The 18,482-nt window shown below is 55.3% G+C and overlaps 1 protein-coding gene across 11 annotated transcripts in view; it reads left to right on the top strand.

Moving 5' to 3' along the window:
* Positions 1-18,278, top strand: part of PIK3R5 (phosphoinositide-3-kinase regulatory subunit 5) — an 86,623-nt gene extending 68,345 nt beyond the window's left edge. For 7 of the 11 annotated variants that reach the window (XM_024234960.3, XM_054535415.2, XM_054535417.2 and 4 more), the window contains 14 exons: positions 3,824-3,893; positions 6,531-6,705; positions 7,291-7,444; positions 8,197-8,280; positions 8,530-9,259; positions 9,745-9,907; positions 10,194-10,319; positions 10,811-10,939; positions 11,094-11,187; positions 12,384-12,460; positions 15,307-15,400; positions 15,476-15,558; positions 16,177-16,289; positions 16,408-18,278. In XM_024234960.3, coding sequence (XP_024090728.3) covers positions 3,824-3,893; positions 6,531-6,705; positions 7,291-7,444; positions 8,197-8,280; positions 8,530-9,259; positions 9,745-9,907; positions 10,194-10,319; positions 10,811-10,939; positions 11,094-11,187; positions 12,384-12,460; positions 15,307-15,400; positions 15,476-15,558; positions 16,177-16,289; positions 16,408-16,555 — 2,240 coding nt within the window. In that variant the 3' untranslated portion in view covers positions 16,556-18,278. The remainder of the gene's footprint in view (positions 1-3,823; positions 3,894-6,530; positions 6,706-7,290; positions 7,445-8,196; positions 8,281-8,529; positions 9,260-9,744; positions 9,908-10,193; positions 10,320-10,810; positions 10,940-11,093; positions 11,188-12,383; positions 12,461-15,306; positions 15,401-15,475; positions 15,559-16,176; positions 16,290-16,407) is intronic. The other 4 variants (XM_054535423.2, XM_054535419.2, XM_054535422.2 and 1 more) reach the window with 1 other exon arrangement.
* Positions 18,279-18,482: the final 204 nt, after the last annotated feature.

The following is an 18,482-nucleotide window of genomic DNA, read 5'->3' as shown; positions in this document are numbered from 1 at the left end:
GCTGGAGACCTCATCCCACAGGTGTTTCTGTGGGGTCACTGCACCTGTTCAGAGCAGCATATGTCTTGTGGTGGCACTGGCCTTTTATTCCAAGAACTCACATCTCCTCTGCCTCCATGGAGGCCTGCCCAGTGGGTTCCTTCCCCCCAGTATTTTCCTGTTGGCTTTCTAGCCACATTCCTTCTCACCTTCCACCTCTCTGCTCCTGGACTCCCAGTGGCCAGGGATTCCAAGCCTCCCTTTTTATGTCCTCTCCTCCTTTGTTTATTCACCTGAAATCCATGCTTCACCTTCCTGCCCAGGCCCTGCTGAGGCCCACAGCCATGAGTCCCCAATTCCTCCAACCTCTCTGGAGTCCAGGACCCTGGAGATGAGGAGCAGGAAGGTGCTGTACATGGGACCCCCAGTGAGGAGTGAAGTGTAAGAGAAACCCTGCTGTGGGGAGTAGTGTGCCTGGTGTTTGCTTCAGGGTATGATGTAGGTCAAACTGTCCACCATGAGTTGATATTAATCATAGATGCTGGAGAACCAAACCTGACCTAGTCTCATTTGGAGATTGCAATGCCGTTGGGGCCGGGCCCTGCTTCCACCCTGTTGATTCCGTGGAATCTTGGTGTTCCCCTTGTAGGAGGAAACTGAGACAGATGTGGTTGCTGCCTGCCTCCCCCAGGCTCAAGTACCCACATCACCCTCAGCATGGACCTGTCTATCCGTGTGTCGTTAATACCAGCGCTTGCTCGATGGCAGATGTAGTGATTTTCCTGTGTCCTGGATCTTCACAGTCAGCTGTTCTGTGCAGAATCCCCATCTATTTGCAACTTTGAAAAAGAGTAGAAGCTTTGATGGGCGAACAAGGCTTGATGGTGAAGGGTCTTGGACACCTGGGCCAGGAGTTTGACCTTCACTATGAGTGTGTTCTGCCCACTCACCCCATTCTTTGCCTGTATGGGGTGACTCCTCTTGATTTCTTACTTGCTAGGGCCTGACGCAGGAACAACCCAGGCAAGGTTTTTGTTTAGCCCTTGCACCAATCTTGATCTAAAAAGCTAAACTCAGAAAGTTGTTTCCATCTGCTAAGGTGACCAAGAAAGGGTGTGATCTAAGATCAAAGGGAAAGAGGTGTCTGTTGATCTGAGGCTCCCCAGCGCAGCCTCCCTGTTTGGGGAGTGGAGGGTGGAGTTAAGGGTGGTCCCGAAACTGACATTGCACACCCCACTTAGCATTCATGGCCTCCCTGACATCACCAGGTAACACTGTGAAAACCAAGCCCATGGAGGATGCTGGGAGATATTTCCAACCTCACAGCATACACCAGCAAATGGGGACTCGGCAGTACAATCTCTAAGCCAGGCTCAAAGGAGTCAGTCTGTACAAAAGTTTATATTATCAAAGCCTCCTCCACATTGCATAGTCTTTTCTAATTTGTTCCCAGCTCAGGCCCCAGCCCACCAGTTAATTACCCCAAAACCCCACACCCCATGCTAAGCAGGGGGGTCCATTACCAAGAGAGGCCAAGGAAGGGGGTTGACGGTGTTTTGGGGGTGAGGGCGGGAGTTTATCTGATGATCATAGGCTCTGCTTGGGAACTGTCGATACCTTGGATATTCAGCACCGTCCAAACAACTCTGAAAATCACTCTCTCTGGTTCAGGGTACGCCAAGAGGCACAGGTATCCTCCTAAATATCCTCCATTAAAGCAACAGGACACATAGAGCAACAATCCCGTGGAGTCCATATAGCTTATACAAAGCAGCTTCTGATTCTAACTGTAGCACAATCCTAAAATGAGACTAAGGCACACGAATATAGATGTTAGAGACTGCTCCTCATCCTAGAGACAAGAGGAGATGAAGGAGCTTCAAGGAGAAGGTTGTCAAGAGTACCAAGCACTCCAAAACAAAAGTTCAAGCAGCTTGAGGATGAGGTTGGGCCGTTGGGTATGGGGACGGGGAAAACATTGCCAAGCTTCAGGAGAGCAGGGCCAGGAGGGCAGAGGGCTTGGAAGCCAATGGCTGGGTGTGTTGGAAGAAAGCTGATGTGGAGGGAGAGCGACGTCACAGTCCACTGCTTCCTGGAGTGTGACCGCCTGGATGTCCTTGGTCAACGGAGGCAGAAGTGGCGGTGAAGAAATGGGGTCAGCGGGTGTGGGTTACCTGTTAAAAGCATTAAATAGTAAAAGAAAAGAGAAATAAGGTCAAGAGAAGATTTTGCGTGTCTATGTGTTTTACGGTCAGGGAGATGGGGGATATCTGTTTGTCTCCACTACGGTAACTACGGTATTATGTAGAGGTGGTTGGAGAGCGGGTGAGAATCTGTTCTCTGTAATGCACGAGAGTGGCCACCAGATGGTGTCCCAAGTCCTGATGTAATAGCCACTGTGTCAAGGACTTTCCTGGCAAAATGGACCAAACGTGAACTTCTAATTATGCGATGATTACATAAAGTAAACATCACACAAAAGGCCAAAAATCAAAGCAATTAGGTCCCAAGTTAGAAGAGCATTATATGGTAATTTTCTGCCTTTTACTAAAGGAACCTCACAGCCTTTCTATTTATAGCTGTCTTTAAACCCCAACCCCACCCCACCCCGCCCCCCAGACTTGCACTTCTGAGGGGACATCCTGCAGGTTCCCAGCTCAGTCCCAGTTCAGAGTGGCCCTGTTCTCGATGGGGACCGCCCCGGGCCTATTTCCAAGCTATGACAAGAAGGCGACCCACCCCGCTGGGTCCCCAGCCCCTGCTCTGTGAGGCAGTGAACTCACGCTTTCTGTTTCTTCTCCTTGTCATGGTGGAAACAGAACTGAAAATGCACCCTGTAAAGCAACTACTGTGCAGAACGGAGTCAAGTTGCAGAAACAAAAGGAAAACCTTTGGTGTGTTTCTTCTCAGCATTTGGAAGCGAGAGGAGACAGAGAGGGGGAAGGGCCAGGGAGAAAGGGGATGCGGGCTGGGAGCGGAGCCTGGGATGCAGATGCCTCAGAGCAGGGAGGATGCCAGGCCAGACCACAATCCTTCCAGATCCCCTGAGAGGACTCAGGACTCCAGGCAGAGACGGGGAGGTGCAGGTGGGGAAACTCGAAACCCGCTGCCTGGCTGGAGCTGAGGCAAAGTGGATGGGCTGAGAGGTGCCTGGCATAGCGGGAAGGCACCCTGGACCTGGAGAGGGGGCAGCGGCAGGGACCGAGGAGTAGCCCGGCGGCACAAGACGCGGCAGCCTCCTGGGCCCAGGTTCTTGCCTCCTGCGATGCTCTGCCTCTCAGTCTCTGAAGAGAGAAGCTTTAAGTTGGTCAAGCCACAGTGGGGCCTGGGAATCATAGACTGTTAAAGACCTCAGAGGCCACTGATCTAATCTGGCCCTTCCCGGGAGAAACTGAGGCCCAGGGCTAAAGTGACCTGGCCAAGGCCACGCAGAAGAGCTGGAATAGAACTCAGGCTTCCGACCCGGGCTCTCACCCTGGATCTCTTTCTCTCCAGCTAGGCTGCCTCCAAGCCTGGAGCCGGGACCTGAGACACGAGAGTGGAAATCTCTTAGGAAGGGAGGGCAGTCAGAGAAGCCACGGGAATCCAGAGGACAGCGAGGCCCAGGACCGAGTTTTGGTGTTGGAGGTGGAGGTGGGGATATGACTTGTGAGGTGCAAAAGGATGCATGGAAGCAAACTGCTAGGCACCCTGGAGGGTCCACAGAACAGCTCCTCCGCAGGTTCTCCTGAGCTCCATCCGGGAACTTCCAACCTGATTGTCCCGTGCTTGGCTCGCCACGAGGCACAAGGACGATGCTGAAAGAACTGACCAGCCCATGAACTCTTTTCTTGTTGGCCCACAGGGATCTCCTACCAGAGGCTGGTGAGGGCTGAGCAGGGCCTGCCCATCAGGAGTCATCGCAGCTCCACCGTGTGAGTGCTCTTGGGGGACGGAGAAACAGGGGAGGGAGTTTGGGACCCCTGCACTGTTCCACCTTCACCCTCCTCCCCACCCTGTCCACCCCAGCCAGCAACAAACAGGCTTCCAGGGAACTGGGAACCCCCCGGCACTGCTGGTGATATTTTGTGTTCAGGTGTGTTTTTCTAGGCTGAGGGTCTTTCACCAGATTCTTAAAGAGGTCTGCATCAATTACGCCAGGTGTTAGACACACAGTTCCCCCACTTTCATTATTTTCAGATGAGGAACTGGAGGTCAGAGAGGTCAAGCAACTTCCCCAAGGTCACACAACGAGCAAGGGTACGAATCAGAATTTAACCCTCAGGCTTATTCAGAAGCCCATGATATTTCCACAATCTCCTTCTGTCTGTTACTAAAACAGTGTTTCCAAACTTTTTTGACCAGGACCTATAAGAAAAATCCATTTTATATGACAGCCTGGTATACACACACACACATACACACACACACACACACACACAGCTGAAATGAAATGTATCCTGGTTACATAGGATGAGCGCTGTTCTATTATATTTCATTTAAGAAACAAATTTGGCTGCCCAGATGATTTCATTACCCGCTCCTGTGTCCTGACCTGCAGTTTGAAAATCACTAGAGAGGGGGTGCCCATTAGGAGGACCCTCTGCAGGTCTGGAAGAGTTGGGTGCTATCTCGCCTTGACATGTTGGGAGCCCAGGGACCCCGGCCTTCACCACCCCAGAAATTATAGGCCCCCGGCGCTCCCCATTCCCAGCCCCAGGGGTTCACTTCCCACTCACTCCCCTGAGCAACACTTCTTCACTTCCCTCTAGGTAAAAACAAACACAAACAAAATCACAGATGTTGAGACAGAGGGAAAGGATGCTAAAATGTTGTAGTTTAGTAAGTAAATAAGATTCCTCTGGGGGAGCTGGGGCAGGTGGGCTGATGAAGAATCATCAAAGCCTTTTAGACCCTTATTCAGACTCCAGGCACCATTCTAAGCATGGTTACATGTGCTGACTCATTTAATCCTCACGTTAACCCCATGAGAAAGGGATTTTTCACATAAGGGAAGTGAGGCAACGAGAGATTTGTAGAAAGAGCTTACAGTTGGGAGACGGTCTCACTTTCATTATCTGTAAATTGAGAATGATGATAAATTCTTCGGGAGAGAAATTATGCAAGCTGGTGAGGGCAGGGGCTTGGCTGGGCTCGTTACAAGGTTGTAAGGGGCTGCTTGTGCAAGCCACCTCCTTTTTCTTACAGACAGAGAAATCAAAGTTAGTTTCTTCTCAAATGATGGGGACTTTGACAGAGACTAGTCCTGTCTCTGCCCTGTCCCCGGGCACCGACGTCCCCAGAGCCTGGAGGGAATGCTGCTCTGCATGGTGCTCCTTTGCACTGGGTTTAAATGCAGTGTGGAATTGAGAGAGCAAGAGCCATCACACGCAGCTCCTACTAAGGCATTTATGGATACAAAGCCACGATGGCTCGAATTTGCTTCGAGGTCATGCAGTGATGGAGGGGTTGGCATGGGGGAAGTGAGAACAGCCGTGCATTAACTGTAAACAGAGTGATCAGCACCTCAGAGCCCACGATTCTTTTAATTTGGGGTATGTTTGAAAGTTTCCATAATAGCCGGGTGCAGTGGCTCACACCTGTAATCCCAGCACTTTGGGAGGCCGAGGCGGGTGGATCACGAGGTCAGGAGTTCAAGACCAGCCTGGCTAACACAGTGAAACCTGATCTCTACTAAAAATACAAAAAAAAAAAAAAGTTAGCCGGGCGTGGTGGCGGGATCCTGTAATTTGGGAGGCTGAGGCAGGAGAATGATGTGAACCCAGGAGGCGGGGCTTGCAGTGAGCCGAGATCGTGCCACTGTACTCCAGCCTGGGTGACAAGAGCGAGACTCCATCTCAAAAAGAAAAAAAAAAAAGAGAGAGAGAGAGAAAGTTTCCGTAATAAACAAATGTAAACACTGGCACCAAGAGGGAATCTGGGTGTCCATCGGGAAGGGAGGTAGCAGTGGCCGGGCACACGCTCCCCTCCCAGCCAATGAAAACCTGTATCACAGCTTTGAGCTGATGAGAAAAGATGTCCGTCATAAGCGCAGGAAGAAGATGCGCTCTGACTTGGCACCCCCTCCTCTGGGCAGATGCAGCCCCACGCCATGAGGAATTTCATGCCCCGCTCACCCCAGACCACACTGCACAGCACCACATCGCTGTCCGGCTCCCCCTGAAACCTGGTTGCTTGGCTTCAAGTCACCTTGCCTAAAATATGATCCTCATTTGAGTAATCTTGCATCCGCTCAGCTGTCTCATAGGAAAAAATGTTTATATAAAAATTAAGTAAATTTAGTTTTAAAGAATTCAGTTCAATTTTGAAAAGATCTTTGAAAACAACAGCTGAAAAATGCTCAGCAGTGAACCCTACGCTTTCCCCTGGAAACCTGGGCCCTGGAGCTGTTGCTTCTGTCCTGGCCTCCTGTGGTCACCTCCTCAAGCTCTGCCTGGGCTTGAGGAGGCCCTGGCCTCAGTGGAGCTGAGCACCAGCAGGCACGAGGGGGGTGGCTGCGCCGTGGCATGTGCCCACCCCTGGGTGCCATAGCCAGTCCCCTGTGTCCCCAGCACCGTGCTGCTGCTGAACCCAGTGGAAGTGCAGGCCGAGTTCCTCGCTGTAGCCAATAAGCTGAGCACCCCCGGACACTCGCCTCACAGTGCCTACACCACCCTGCTCCTGCACGCCTTCCAGGCCACCTTTGGGGCCCACTGTGACGTCCCGGGCCTGCACTGTAGGCTACAGGTATGTATCTGGGGCCTGGGGCTCTGGTGGAGCACCTCTCCGAAGAGGTAGCACCCTCTCCCTGCTTCTTCTCAGCCACGGTTTCCAGGGTACACTAGTCTCCTGCACCCAGGTGACATGGCAGGGTGGTGGCTGGAGGGCTGGCCTCGTAGAGGGTGTTTCTGGCGTGCTGGATCCTGACCAGCTGGGTGGCAGCCTGGGCAGTACGACTGGGTGCTGATAACTGGTGCCTCAGAAGATGGCATATGCCATAAGAATGAGAATGAGCTTTGGGCTGAAGACCTGGCATCTAGGCCTGGCTGTGTCACCCTGCACAGCTCCTTCCCCTCTATGGGGTACAGTGAGGAGTGCTGAAGTCCCTCCTAACTGCAGTGCTGTGGCTCTGGTCCTTTCTCTCCTGACCATTTCCTGAGAATGGAAGGGCAGGGAGAGGCCTGGCTGCCTGGCCAGCTGTGGGTAGGAGATGGGTGATGAGGCTGGGAGGGGACAGATCACTGCCTCCCTCAGTAAGAAGCTAGGAACTGGAACAGGTGGACAGCTAGCTCACGGTCCAGGAGCAAAGCCCATCTCCTCCTGGGGTTTCAGGCCAAGACCCTGGCAGAGCTTGAGGACATCTTCACGGAGACCGCAGAGGCACAGGAGCTGGCATCTGGCATCGGGGATGCTGCAGAGGCCCGACGGTGGCTCAGGACCAAGCTGCAGGCGGTGGGAGAAAAAGCTGGCTTCCCTGGGGTGTTAGGTGAGGCTCTTGGGAGAATGAGGTTCTCCCACATTCCCCATAGCCTATTCTAGGTCCCAAGGTGCACGGTCCAGGCGGGCCTGGTGGCTGTGCTCCACACAGTCACTCAGGGACTCAGCTTCTTCAGCATCTCACTGATCCGCCATCCCCTAGGGTGTCTGTCATTCTTATCTATAGGGGCAGGGTGGGGGTGCCATCATGATGGCAGCTTGTGGGAAGAGGAAAAGAGAGTGCTTACGAGGGCAAAGGCTGGGCTTTTCTGTGGAAGGTGATGCAGAAGCTGGGCACATCACTTCCACTCATGTTCCTTTGAGCCCACCTCGGTCATGTGGCCACATCTTGCCCCAAAGGAGCCTGGGAAACATCCTCTCTACAATTCCAGTACCATAGAAGGGAGCACAGATTTTGAGGAATCATTAGCATTCCCTGTTACAATATTCCTCATAAAAACCTTCTGGGCTAGTACTATTATTCTCCCATGGGCACATTGCAAAATGAGGCTCAGAGGTTGTGGTTTGGCCACATTCGCACAGCTCATAAAGGGCATGCCATCTACATGGTGTTCTTGAAAGAAGGGCCTCTGGCTGGGAGCCTGGCACCCTGGCTGTAACTCAGCCTCAGCCTATCCAGCTACGCATCCTTGTGCCGATCCTGTCCCATCTCTGGTCTCTTCTCCAAGGCAAGGGGACTGGACTGGCCAATCTCCAAGGCCTCTTCCCAGCCCTCTTCTCCTATCCTCCCTGTCCTTACAGACACTGCAAAACCAGGGAAGCTCCATACCATCCCCATCCCTGTCGCCCGGTGCTACACCTACAGCTGGAGCCAGGACAGCTTTGGTAAGGAGCCGGGGCCCTGGTGACACCCATGCCCCACACTGTCTGAGCTGTGTTTCTGGTCCTGGGTCCGTGCAGCTCCCACCCTGTCCCCAAAGCTCTCCCACCTGAGCAGGCTCTAAGCAGAGCAGGGGGCAGTGCTAGGAGTCCTGGGCTGGATCTGAGTCCTTCTGCTGTCTCCCCTCCAAAGGGAATAGAGAAGGGGATCCGGGGCCCAGACACCCAGACAGTGTTGGCCTTGCTTCCCTGCAGACATCCTGAAGGAAATCCTGCTCAAGGAACAGGAGCTGCTCCAGCCAGGGATCCTGGGAGATGATGAAGAGGAGGAGGAGGAGGAGGAGGAGGAGGAGGAGGAGGAGGAGGACTTGGAAACTGACGGGCACTGTGCCGAGAGAGATTCCCTGCTCTCCACCAGCTCTTTGGCGTCCCACGACTCCACCCTGTCCCTTGCATCCTCCCAGGCCTCAGGGCCGGCCCTCTCGCGCCATCTGCTGACTTCCTTTGTCTCAGGCCTCTCGGATGGCATGGACAGCGGCTATGTGGAGGACAGCGAGGAGAGCTCCTCCGAGTGGCCCTGGAGGCGTGGCAGCCAGGAACGCCGAGGCCACCGCAGGCCTGGGCAGAAGTTCATCAGGATCTATAAACTCTTCAAGAGCACCAGCCAGCTGGTACTGCGGAGGGACTCTCGGAGCCTGGAGGGCAGCTCGGACACGGCCCTGCCCCTGAGGCGGGCAGGGAGCCTCTGCAGCCCCCTGGACGAACCAGTATCGCCCCCTTCCCGGGCCCAGCGCTCCTGCTCCCTGCCCCAGCCCAAACTTGGTACCCAGCTGCCCAGCTGGCTTCTGGCCCCCGCTTCACGCCCCCAGCGCCGCCGCCCCTTCCTGAGTGGAGATGAGGATCCCAAGGCTTCCACGCTACGTGTTGTGGTCTTTGGCTCCGATCGGATTTCAGGGAAGGTGGCCCGGGCGTATAGCAACCTTCGGTAAGAGCCGTAATGGGGGGCATCGCTCTGCCCTGGGTAACAGGGTTGTTGTGCTGGTGGAATCTGGGGCCTGAGGCTTAGAGCCCCAGAGGAACCAAAAGTTCCCTTATTTATTATTATTATTATTATTATTATTATTATTATTACTATTATTATTATTTTGAGACAGAGTCTTGCTCTGTTGCCCGGGCTGGAGTGCAGTGGCATGGTCTTGGCTCACTGCAACCTCTGGCTCTCCAGTTCAAGCGATTCTCATGCCTTAGCCTCCCGAGTAGCTGGGATTACAGGTGCACGCCACCACACCTGACTAACTTTTTTTTTTTGTCTTAGTTTCCCTATGTTGAGATGGGGTTTCCCTATGTTGGCCAGGCTGGTCTTGAACTCCTGGCCTCAGGTGATCCACCCACCTCGGCCTCCCAAAATGCTGGGATTACAGGCGTGAGCCACCATGCCCGGCCCCCTTCCCACCATCTTCTTCTTGCCAGGCGGCTGGAGAACAATTGCCCACTCCTCGCACGGTTCTTCAAACTTCAGTTCTTCTACGTGCCTGTGAAGCGAAGTCACGGGACCAGCCCTGGTGCCTGTCCACCCCCTCGGAGCCAGACGCCCTCACCCCCGGCAGACTCCCCTAGGCACGCCAGCCCTGGAGTATGTCCCCAGCCTGGGCCAATGGGGCGGGAAAGTAGTTCTGGCTACCTGAAGGAAGCCGATTGGAAGTCATGGAAAGCAAGCACCTGTGTTGACAGGGCACCTCCCCTTGCCTGGCCCTCAAGCCCTGCACTTGGACATGACATTTTGCCATACGACAAAGACTGAAAGTTGTCATACTTCCCCAAGGAGCTCAGCTTGGGGCTGCAGGTGCCATCCAAGGCCCTGGGGCTAGGATGGGCAGGCCTCCTGGGGAGCTGGGAATGACTCTTGTCCTTTGCCCTAGGAGCTGGGCACCACCCCATGGGAGGAGAGCACCAATGACATCTCCCACTACCTCGGCATGCTGGACCCCTGGTATGAGCGCAATGTACTGGGCCTCATGCACCTGCCCCCTGAAGTCCTGTGCCAGGTAAGTGGCCCCCGTGGTTGCGGAACAGGGCCCACTGGCTGCAGTCACCCAGCCTCACTTAGAAGGTCCTGGATTTAGGGAATCCAGCTTGAGGCCCCCATGGAGGACCTGGGCCCTCTTGGAAAAGATCAGGGAGTGTGGGTGAGAAGCAGGACTGAGCCTGAACTCAGGACACTGAGGGCAAGAGCTGGGGTCACTGCAGTGATGGAGGAGGGCCCTCAGAAGGGTCCGGGGGACCTCAGATTTCAGCCCCCTTCCTCAACTCCCGCCTTTGTCTGGCTGAGCCAGAAGCCTCCCTGGAGGCCAGTGGCTCAGATGAGGGGCATGGAGGCTGGGCGCCGGCCCTCCCCTGCTTCCTGCTTCCACCTCACCAGCTCCCCCTGGCTGGCTGCCTCTATGTCTCTCTTCTCTCTTCCTCCCTAATTCTTGCTCTTTCTTACCATCTATCCACCCACCCATCTGGCTTGGCTGCCCCTTCCCTCTGGCCACAGCAGTCCCTGAAGGCTGAAGCCCAGGCCCTGGAGGGCACCCCCACCCAGCTGCCCATCCTGGCCGACATGCTACTATACTACTGCCGCTTTGCCGCCAGACCGGTGCTGCTGCAAGTCTATCAGACCGAGGTAAGGCCTCCCTGCCCCGCACCGCCTCTTCCCCACCTGCCAGGCCTGCAAGTCCCCACCCCTGCCCCGGGACAGCCAGCAGGTCTATGCTGGAGGAGCCGAATGGGCCCCTCCAGGAGGTTCACACTGATGTACATGCTCCTGCCCTCTCCAGCTGACCTTCATCACTGGGGAGAAGACGACAGAGATCTTCATCCACTCCTTGGAGCTGGGTCACTCCGCTGCCACACGTGCCATCAAGGCGTCGGGTGGGTACTGCCTGAGCAGAGACAGGCGGGGAGGCGGGGCCTGGGACGCGAAGCGCGGAGCTCTGTGGATGTGGGGTTACCTGGGAGGTGGCGCCATGGGAAGGTGGGGTTGCACAGGAGGTGGGGCCCTGGGGAGACGGGGTTACCAGGAGTTGGGGCCATGGGGAGGCTGGGTGACCCGGTAGGCGGGACCCTGGGGAGGCAGGGATACGGGAGGTGGGGCCACGGGAAGGCGGGGTTACCCAGGAGGCGGGGCAATGGGAGGGCGGGATTACCCGGGAGGCGGGGCCATGGGGAGGCGGGGTTGCCCGGTAGGTGGGGCCTTGGGGAGGCAGGGTTACCGGGAGGCAGGGCCATGGGAAGGTGGAGTTACCCAGGAGGCGGGGCCCTGGGGAGGCGGGGTTACCCAGGAGGTGGGGCCATGGGAGGGCGGTGTTACCCAGGAGGCGGGGCCATGGGGAGGTGGGGTTGCCTGGTAGGTAGGGCCCTGGGGAGGCGGGGTTACTGGGAGGCAGGGCCATGGGAAGGTGGAGTTACCCACGAGGCAGGGCCCTGGGGAGGCGGGGTTACCCAGGAGGCGAGGCCATGGAGAGGCGGAGTTACCGGGAGGCGGGACCATGGGAAGGAGGGTTACATGGGAGATCGGGCCAGGTGGAGGCAGGCTCACCCAGCAGGTGGGCCCTGGGGAGGCAGGGTTACCCAGGAGGTGGGCCCTGGGGAGACGGGGTTACCAGGAGTTGGGGCCATGGGGAGGCTGGGTGACCCGGTAGGCGGGACCCTGGGGAGGCAGGGATACAGGAGGTGGGGCTACGGGAAGGCGGGGTTACCCAGGAGGCGGGGCCATGGGAGGGCGGGATTACCTAGGAGGCGGGGCCATGGGGAGGCAGGGTTGCCCGGTAGGTGGGGCCTTGGGGAGGCAGGGTTACCCAGAAGGTGGGGCCCTGGGGAGGCAGGACCCTGGGAAGGTGTGATCACAGCAGAGATGGGGCCCTGGAGTGATGGGGTCACTGAGGAGGTGGAGATCCCCGGGAGGTGGAGCCAGAGAGAGAGCAGAGCCTTGGTGAGACAGATCCCTAGGGAGTCACGGTCCATGTGGTAGCGGATGGGGAGATAAGGCCCAGGGAGGCAAGGCCACTGTGTTCGCGAGGAGCCCGGGAAGCCAGAGGGAGTGAAGGGTCTGTCTGTGTGTGGCACAGGTCCTGGCAGCAAGCGGCTGGGCATCGATGGCGACCGGGAGGCTGTTCCTCTAACACTACAGATTATTTACAGCAAGGTAAGACCCGTGCCGGGGCTCCTTCCCCTCCAGGATCTGCTGCTGATCCTTCCTCCGCGAGAGCTTGGGCCCAGAGCTGGACTCGTGTGTTCCTGGGCCCCAGTCTTTACACTGGAAGGCCGCAGCAGGCTCCCCTGGATGCTGAGAGAAGCAGAGAGGGGAGGGAGTGGATATCTCTGTGCTTCTTGGCCTCCAAAGCCTCTCTCCCACCATGTTCTCTGACCCCACCTGAATGCGCTCAGCAGCAGCCCAGGGGTAGGGGTCTGCTGGGCCTGGCTACAGGGCTGGGGCTGAGAGGGGGCAAAGGAAGCCTTCCAGAGGCACTTGAGGGAGAAGCCAGGGTCTCGGGGGGGCCAGTGTGCCTGGCAGGCTGCGTGCAAGGTGGGTTGGCGTGAGAAAGGAAGAGGAGAGTTGTGGGGAGGTGGAGGGCTGTCCATGACATGCCAGAAGACATGACTTCTCTGAGCAGGTCGCATCCCAAGGTCCAGGCTGAGGGAAGCTTGGCCTCACAGGTGGGCTCCTTCCTTCTTTCCTGCCTCCTTCCCTTTCTTCCTTCGGCCATTCCAAAGATATTCTTAGCACCTACTCGTGCTGCCTCTGTGCTGGGCAGAGGAAAAGAAGGGTTGAGCAGGGAAGCCTAGGCCTCACTTTAGCTTGTCTAGAGGAGGGAGACAGACAAGAAACAAGGAAACAAAGAAATAGCCAAGATAATTCCAGAGAGCGGCAAGTGATGACAAAGCAATAAAACAGCAGATGGATGGTGGTGTTGGGGCTGCGGTGCGTTTGGCAGTGAAGGAGGTGGGCAGGAGGCACCGACACTCACTGCAGCCACATGCCAGGTGCTTGCTAGACATCTTCCACAGCCCAGGCACTGTTCTAGGCCCTGGAGCCTTCCTAAGAGTGAACAAAGGACAGACGTGGTCCCAGGAGACCTGCTGACCCCCTGGAGTGGGTGGTAGGCGTTGGTAGATGATGCACACGATGTAAAATTACAACTGTGACACACGGATGAAGGAGAGGGACACGGGATGTTCCTAAGTGGCAAACTGAACCCAGTCAGGAGAGTTAGTAGTGAAGGCTTCCTTGAGAAGGGACCTGAGTTAATGTTGGAGAGAAAAGCAGTAGTTAATTAGGCTGAGAAGACAGGTGAGTGCTCTCACGGCAGCAGGAACTGCATGTGCAAAGGCCCTGTGGTGGGAGGCAGTGTGGACACCTCCAAGCACTCTGAAAGAAGACCCCTGGGCTAGAGCAGAGACAGCCAGTAGGAACATGACGCCGAGGTGAGGCTAAAGAAATGGGGGAACCAGCACACCAAGAGCCTTGATTGTGATGAAAGGAGTTTTTTGGGGTTTTTTTTGAGACACAGTCTCGCCCTGTTTCTCAGGCTGGAGTGCAATGGCACAATCTTGGCTCACTGCAACATCTGCCTCCCTGATTCAAGAAATTGTCCTGCCTCAGCCTCCCGAGTAGCTGGGATTACAGGTGCCCGCCACCACACCCAGCTAATTTTTTGTTTCTTTAGTAGAGACGGGGTTTCACCATGTTGACCAGGCTGGTCTCGAACTCCTGACCTCGTGATCCACCTGCCTTGGCCTCCCAAAGTGCTGGGATTACAGGCATGAGCCACCACGCCCAACCCAATGAAAGGAATTTTATCCTGGTCCTAAGAGCAGTGGATATCCATTAAGGGGGCTTACGTTTGTGGTGGGGCTGGGAATGCCTGTGACATGATCATATCTGAGGCTTGGAAGCGCCCTCTGGCAGCTCTGTGGAAGAGAGATAGGAAGTGTCCACAAATGATGCGGGAAGGCCAGTTAGGAGGCTGCTGCCATGGTCCAGAAGAGAAATGAGGGCAGCAGCCTGTACTAGGGTAGTGGTGGCGGAGCTGGAAAGGAATGGGAGACAGATGTGAGTGATGTAATCAGCAGGGCTCTGGATGGGTTAGGAAAGGAGAGGCCAGACTCCTGGAGTCACTCCTCTGTGACTGGCAGCACCATCTTCTCGGAGGGGGGGACCACAGGAAGACGCCCAGGTCCAGTCGGGGAAGATCCTGAGTTTGGATCGGGGCATATTATTGAGGTTGAGAGGCCTTGAGAGGTATAAGGAGACAGTGAGAATAGACGGCTGGCTGAACAGGCCTGACTTTGTGGTGAATACGAAGATGGGTGGACAGCTGCTAATGGAAAAAGGTCACGGAGGAGATTCCTGAAGGGGGCAAGCAGGGAATACAAAGAGCAGAGGACCAAGGGGAGAAACTTGAGCCCTTCATGATGTAATGGTGGGCAGAGGGCGGCGATCCAGCAAAGCAGAGAAGTACCAGCCAGAGAGGTGCTAGAAAAACCAGGAAGGTGCCATCACGAAAGCCCAGGAGAGGTTTTCAAGGAGGGGAGAGCGGTGAACTATAAGGTCAAGTAAGCTGAGGACCAAGAAGTGTTCTTGGGTTTAACAACATGGAGGTCCCTGATGACAGAGACATTCACACAAAGACTTGAAGAGGGGGTTCAGGTCTGGCTCTGCCAGAAACAACATGTCTGTGGGCCCAACCCTTCTTCACTCTGGGCCCAGCAGGAGAGCCTCAGGACCACCCCTGCGGGTGCTCTCAGCTCTTGTACCTTCCAACCTGGTCACAGAGACTGCCGACCCCTAGACCAAGCCAGTGACGTGAGCTCTTCCCTGGAGTCATCCAGGTCTATCCAGGGTGGTACAGGGGCCCTGGTGAATAAGAGAGAGCTTTCTGGGGATATGCTAACTAGAGGTAACCCCCTGTCACTGATGGGCCTTCAAAGAGAAGGCGGCAGGCACGGGGGCCTCTGGACTCAGAGGGTCTGGCTACGCTGCATTTCCAGGGGGCCATCAGTGGACGAAGCCGCTGGAGCAACCTGGAGAAGGTCTGTACCTCCGTGAACCTCAATAAGGCCTGCCGGAAGCAGGAGGAGCTGGGTGAGTGGCGTGGTCAGGGTGGGGTGGGCAGTAGGGAGGTGCTCTGAGCCTGGCCTGAGTGTCCCTGCCCTTCAGATTCCAGCATGGAGGCCCTGACGCTAAACCTGACAGAAGTGGTAAAAAGGCAGAACTCCAAATCCAAGAAGGGCTTTAACCAGGTACGGGCTTCCCTCCCCTTCCAGCCATACCCTCAAGAGACTTATTGGAGTATGCATGTGCGTACGTGTGTATGTGTGTGTGCACATGTAAGTGCGTGCATGTGTGCACATGTACGTCCATGTGTGTACATACGTGTATGTGTGTGTGAGAGAGAGAGAGGAGAGGTAAGGGAGGAGAGGCAGGGTGAGGGGTGTGATTTGGGGATGCACACAGGTGTGGAGTGTTGTGGGGTGTCGGGGAGGTAGGGGTGCCCTGTGAGAGGACGCGTGTATGTGGAAAAGTTGTGGGGTGGGTGCCAGGAGAGTCCTAAGACTCTGAGACCAAAGAAAGCAGGCTCTGGATCAGGGGACCTGGGGCTGCTCCGATGAGGGCAGCAGGCAGGGCAGAGTCTCCTTAGGAGGCACTTGCTTCTTCCAGATGCTGCAGAGGAGGCAGGGGCTGAGGGAGGCCTCAGGCTCCCTCCCGTGACCTGGCCATTAACCCTGGAGCGCGGCCAGACAAACCCCTGCCCTCCCACACCCCTAGAAGTGGATGGGCAGTTCTGAGATAAGGAACTGCCAGGGGCTGGCAGTGTTGGATGGCCAGGGATTCGGGGCTGACCTGGGCCTTCCTTCCAGATTAGCACATCGCAGATCAAAGTGGACAAGGTGCAGATCATCGGCTCCAACAGCTGCCCCTTTGCTGTATGCCTGGACCAGGATGAGAGAAAGATCCTGCAGAGTGTAGTCAGGTAGGAAGGGGGGGTCCCAGGGAGGGGAGCAGTTTCTGCTCCCACCAACCCAGAGGCCTGGAAGGAGCTGGAGGGATGGGGGCCTGCTCTGATCCCTGGCCCCTGCCTTGCTGCACAGATGTGAGGTCTCACCATGCTACAAGCCGGAGAAGAGCAACCTCTGCTCGCCACCCCAGACGCCTCCTGACCTGCCGGCCCAGGCCGCGCCTGATCTCTGCTCCCTTCTCTGCCTGCCCATCATGACTTTCAGTGGAGCTCTGCCCTAGTGTGGGCCCAGCGCCAGACTGGACAGAAGCCCTGGGGCAACCTCCTCGGCGACGCCTCCCAGACAGTCCCTCTCTGTGGAGAACTGAATGGCCCTGTGCAGAGCCAGAGTCTCACTGTGGGTCCTGCAATGAGCAGGGGCTGGGAGTAGAGGGTTTCTGGGGCCTCAGGTTTCGGGGAAAGGAATAGCTATCAGGGAGAGAAGGGCCAGACCCCATAGCCTCTTAGATTCCTCGCAGTAGAAGGAGAAGGATGGGTAAATTGACCTCTGAAGTCCGGGACCACTAGCATGGTCTAGGATCCTTTCTAGAAGGAAGATCTGAGGCTCTGGTGCTCAGGGGGATGGCTTGGGCCTTTTCTCTCAACCTTGGCTGAGCCTACGCCTTACTTTGTCAAAGACTTGAGGACCCCATATGTCTGGAGTTCAGTCCCCTCCTCTGTGGGGCTCAGGTGATTGAAATGTGAATGAAACATTTCTCTACTTCAAGACCACCTCTCCCTCCAAACACACACACATGCATGTATGCATGCGCACGCACACACACACACACACACACCCCAACAATTTCTCTCAAGTTTCCTGAGTCTCCAGAAAAACAGCACGAATGCTGGACCTGTCTACTCTCAGAACCCAGCACAGATTCCCTCTTGATCTCCTTTTTGGATCTGAGATTTTTGGAAGACAGGATAGGCTTAAATTCAGTAGCAGCTCGGTTCTAGCTAAATCACTAGAGGAAGTTAATTAACTTTAAGCCTCCATTTCCCCAGCACTAAAATGGAGTAGAGAGTTGGGGTGGAAATAAGACATCCTTAAAAGGTTAAATTGTCTGCAAGGCACCTAGCCCAGTGCCGAGCTCCCAGTAGGTGCTCAGTAAAGCTTAGTGCCTGACTTTCTGAACACCGATTCCTCCTGTTTGGAGTCACTGGGATACTCTCACCACCGTTGGGATGTTCCTCACTCCTTCCCAATTCGTGGCTGAGGCAGAACCCAGACTGAAGGGGGAAGAGACATTCCAGAGGAGGATTGCCTTCGTCAGGGTAAGGGGTGGGCTGCTCAGGGGCCCTACCCTTCACCCCCTTCTGTATCAGATTGGCCCTCCCACTCCCATCTCACTCTTTGTGTGCACAATCTTCCATACCCACAAGTTCACTGGCACTCTTCTGGCACCTGGGCAAGATCCCAGAACAGAGGATGGAGTGACTGGCCTCACAGAGCTTAGTGCCGGACTCAGGGGAAATGGGACTGGTGCATGGGAAATGGTCAGCCTAGGATAGGACATGAGAGTCTGAAATTCAAAGCAACCAGCTTGAAGTGGTTTAAGAAGCTGGAAGCAAACATGGACTAGAGAGATAGGGCAGAAGTCAAGACGAGGATCTGGACTGATAGATGTGGAGAAAGTAGCCATGAAGCATGAGCTGTATCCCTCACAAAGTCCCTCTTCCCCTCCTCCTAATTCATTATGCCCAAAAGGCCTTACATGAAATTCCAGCCCAGAGTACTCATGACTTGAGAGACGTGGACAGAGCCAGCTTCTACCTTGCCTGGCCGTCTCTCCCCGTCTTAATGTCTGTTCTTGCTCTAAGCTCCGGAAGAGTGGAGGGCAATGTATCTTCAATACTTTTTTGCTGTATGGGCAGGTTGTCTTATTACATGATCAACAGATGTCCAGGAACTAATGAGTGGAATTTAATATTATTGTCAAATAAAACTTGATTTGTCATATATTTAATGACCAATAGTTACTTTGCTGCATGACACCTGCTAGTTGGACAGTTTATATAAATCATTTTATTGATACCAGAAAGAAGCTTCATAGGGGATCGTTTTATTTCTCTTTTTGTAATTTTCCACCCTATAGAAAATATATTTGGGTGAAAATTTTCCCCAGTACTGTTCTGCTTAAGCCTCATCATACTCACTGACCCACA

This window comes from Pongo abelii, chromosome 19 (genome assembly GCF_028885655.2).
Source record: "Pongo abelii isolate AG06213 chromosome 19, NHGRI_mPonAbe1-v2.0_pri, whole genome shotgun sequence".
NCBI lineage: Eukaryota > Metazoa > Chordata > Mammalia > Primates > Hominidae > Pongo > Pongo abelii.
The sequence above is the reverse complement of the archived record's forward strand: the minus strand, read 5'-3'. Positions and strand labels throughout refer to the sequence as shown.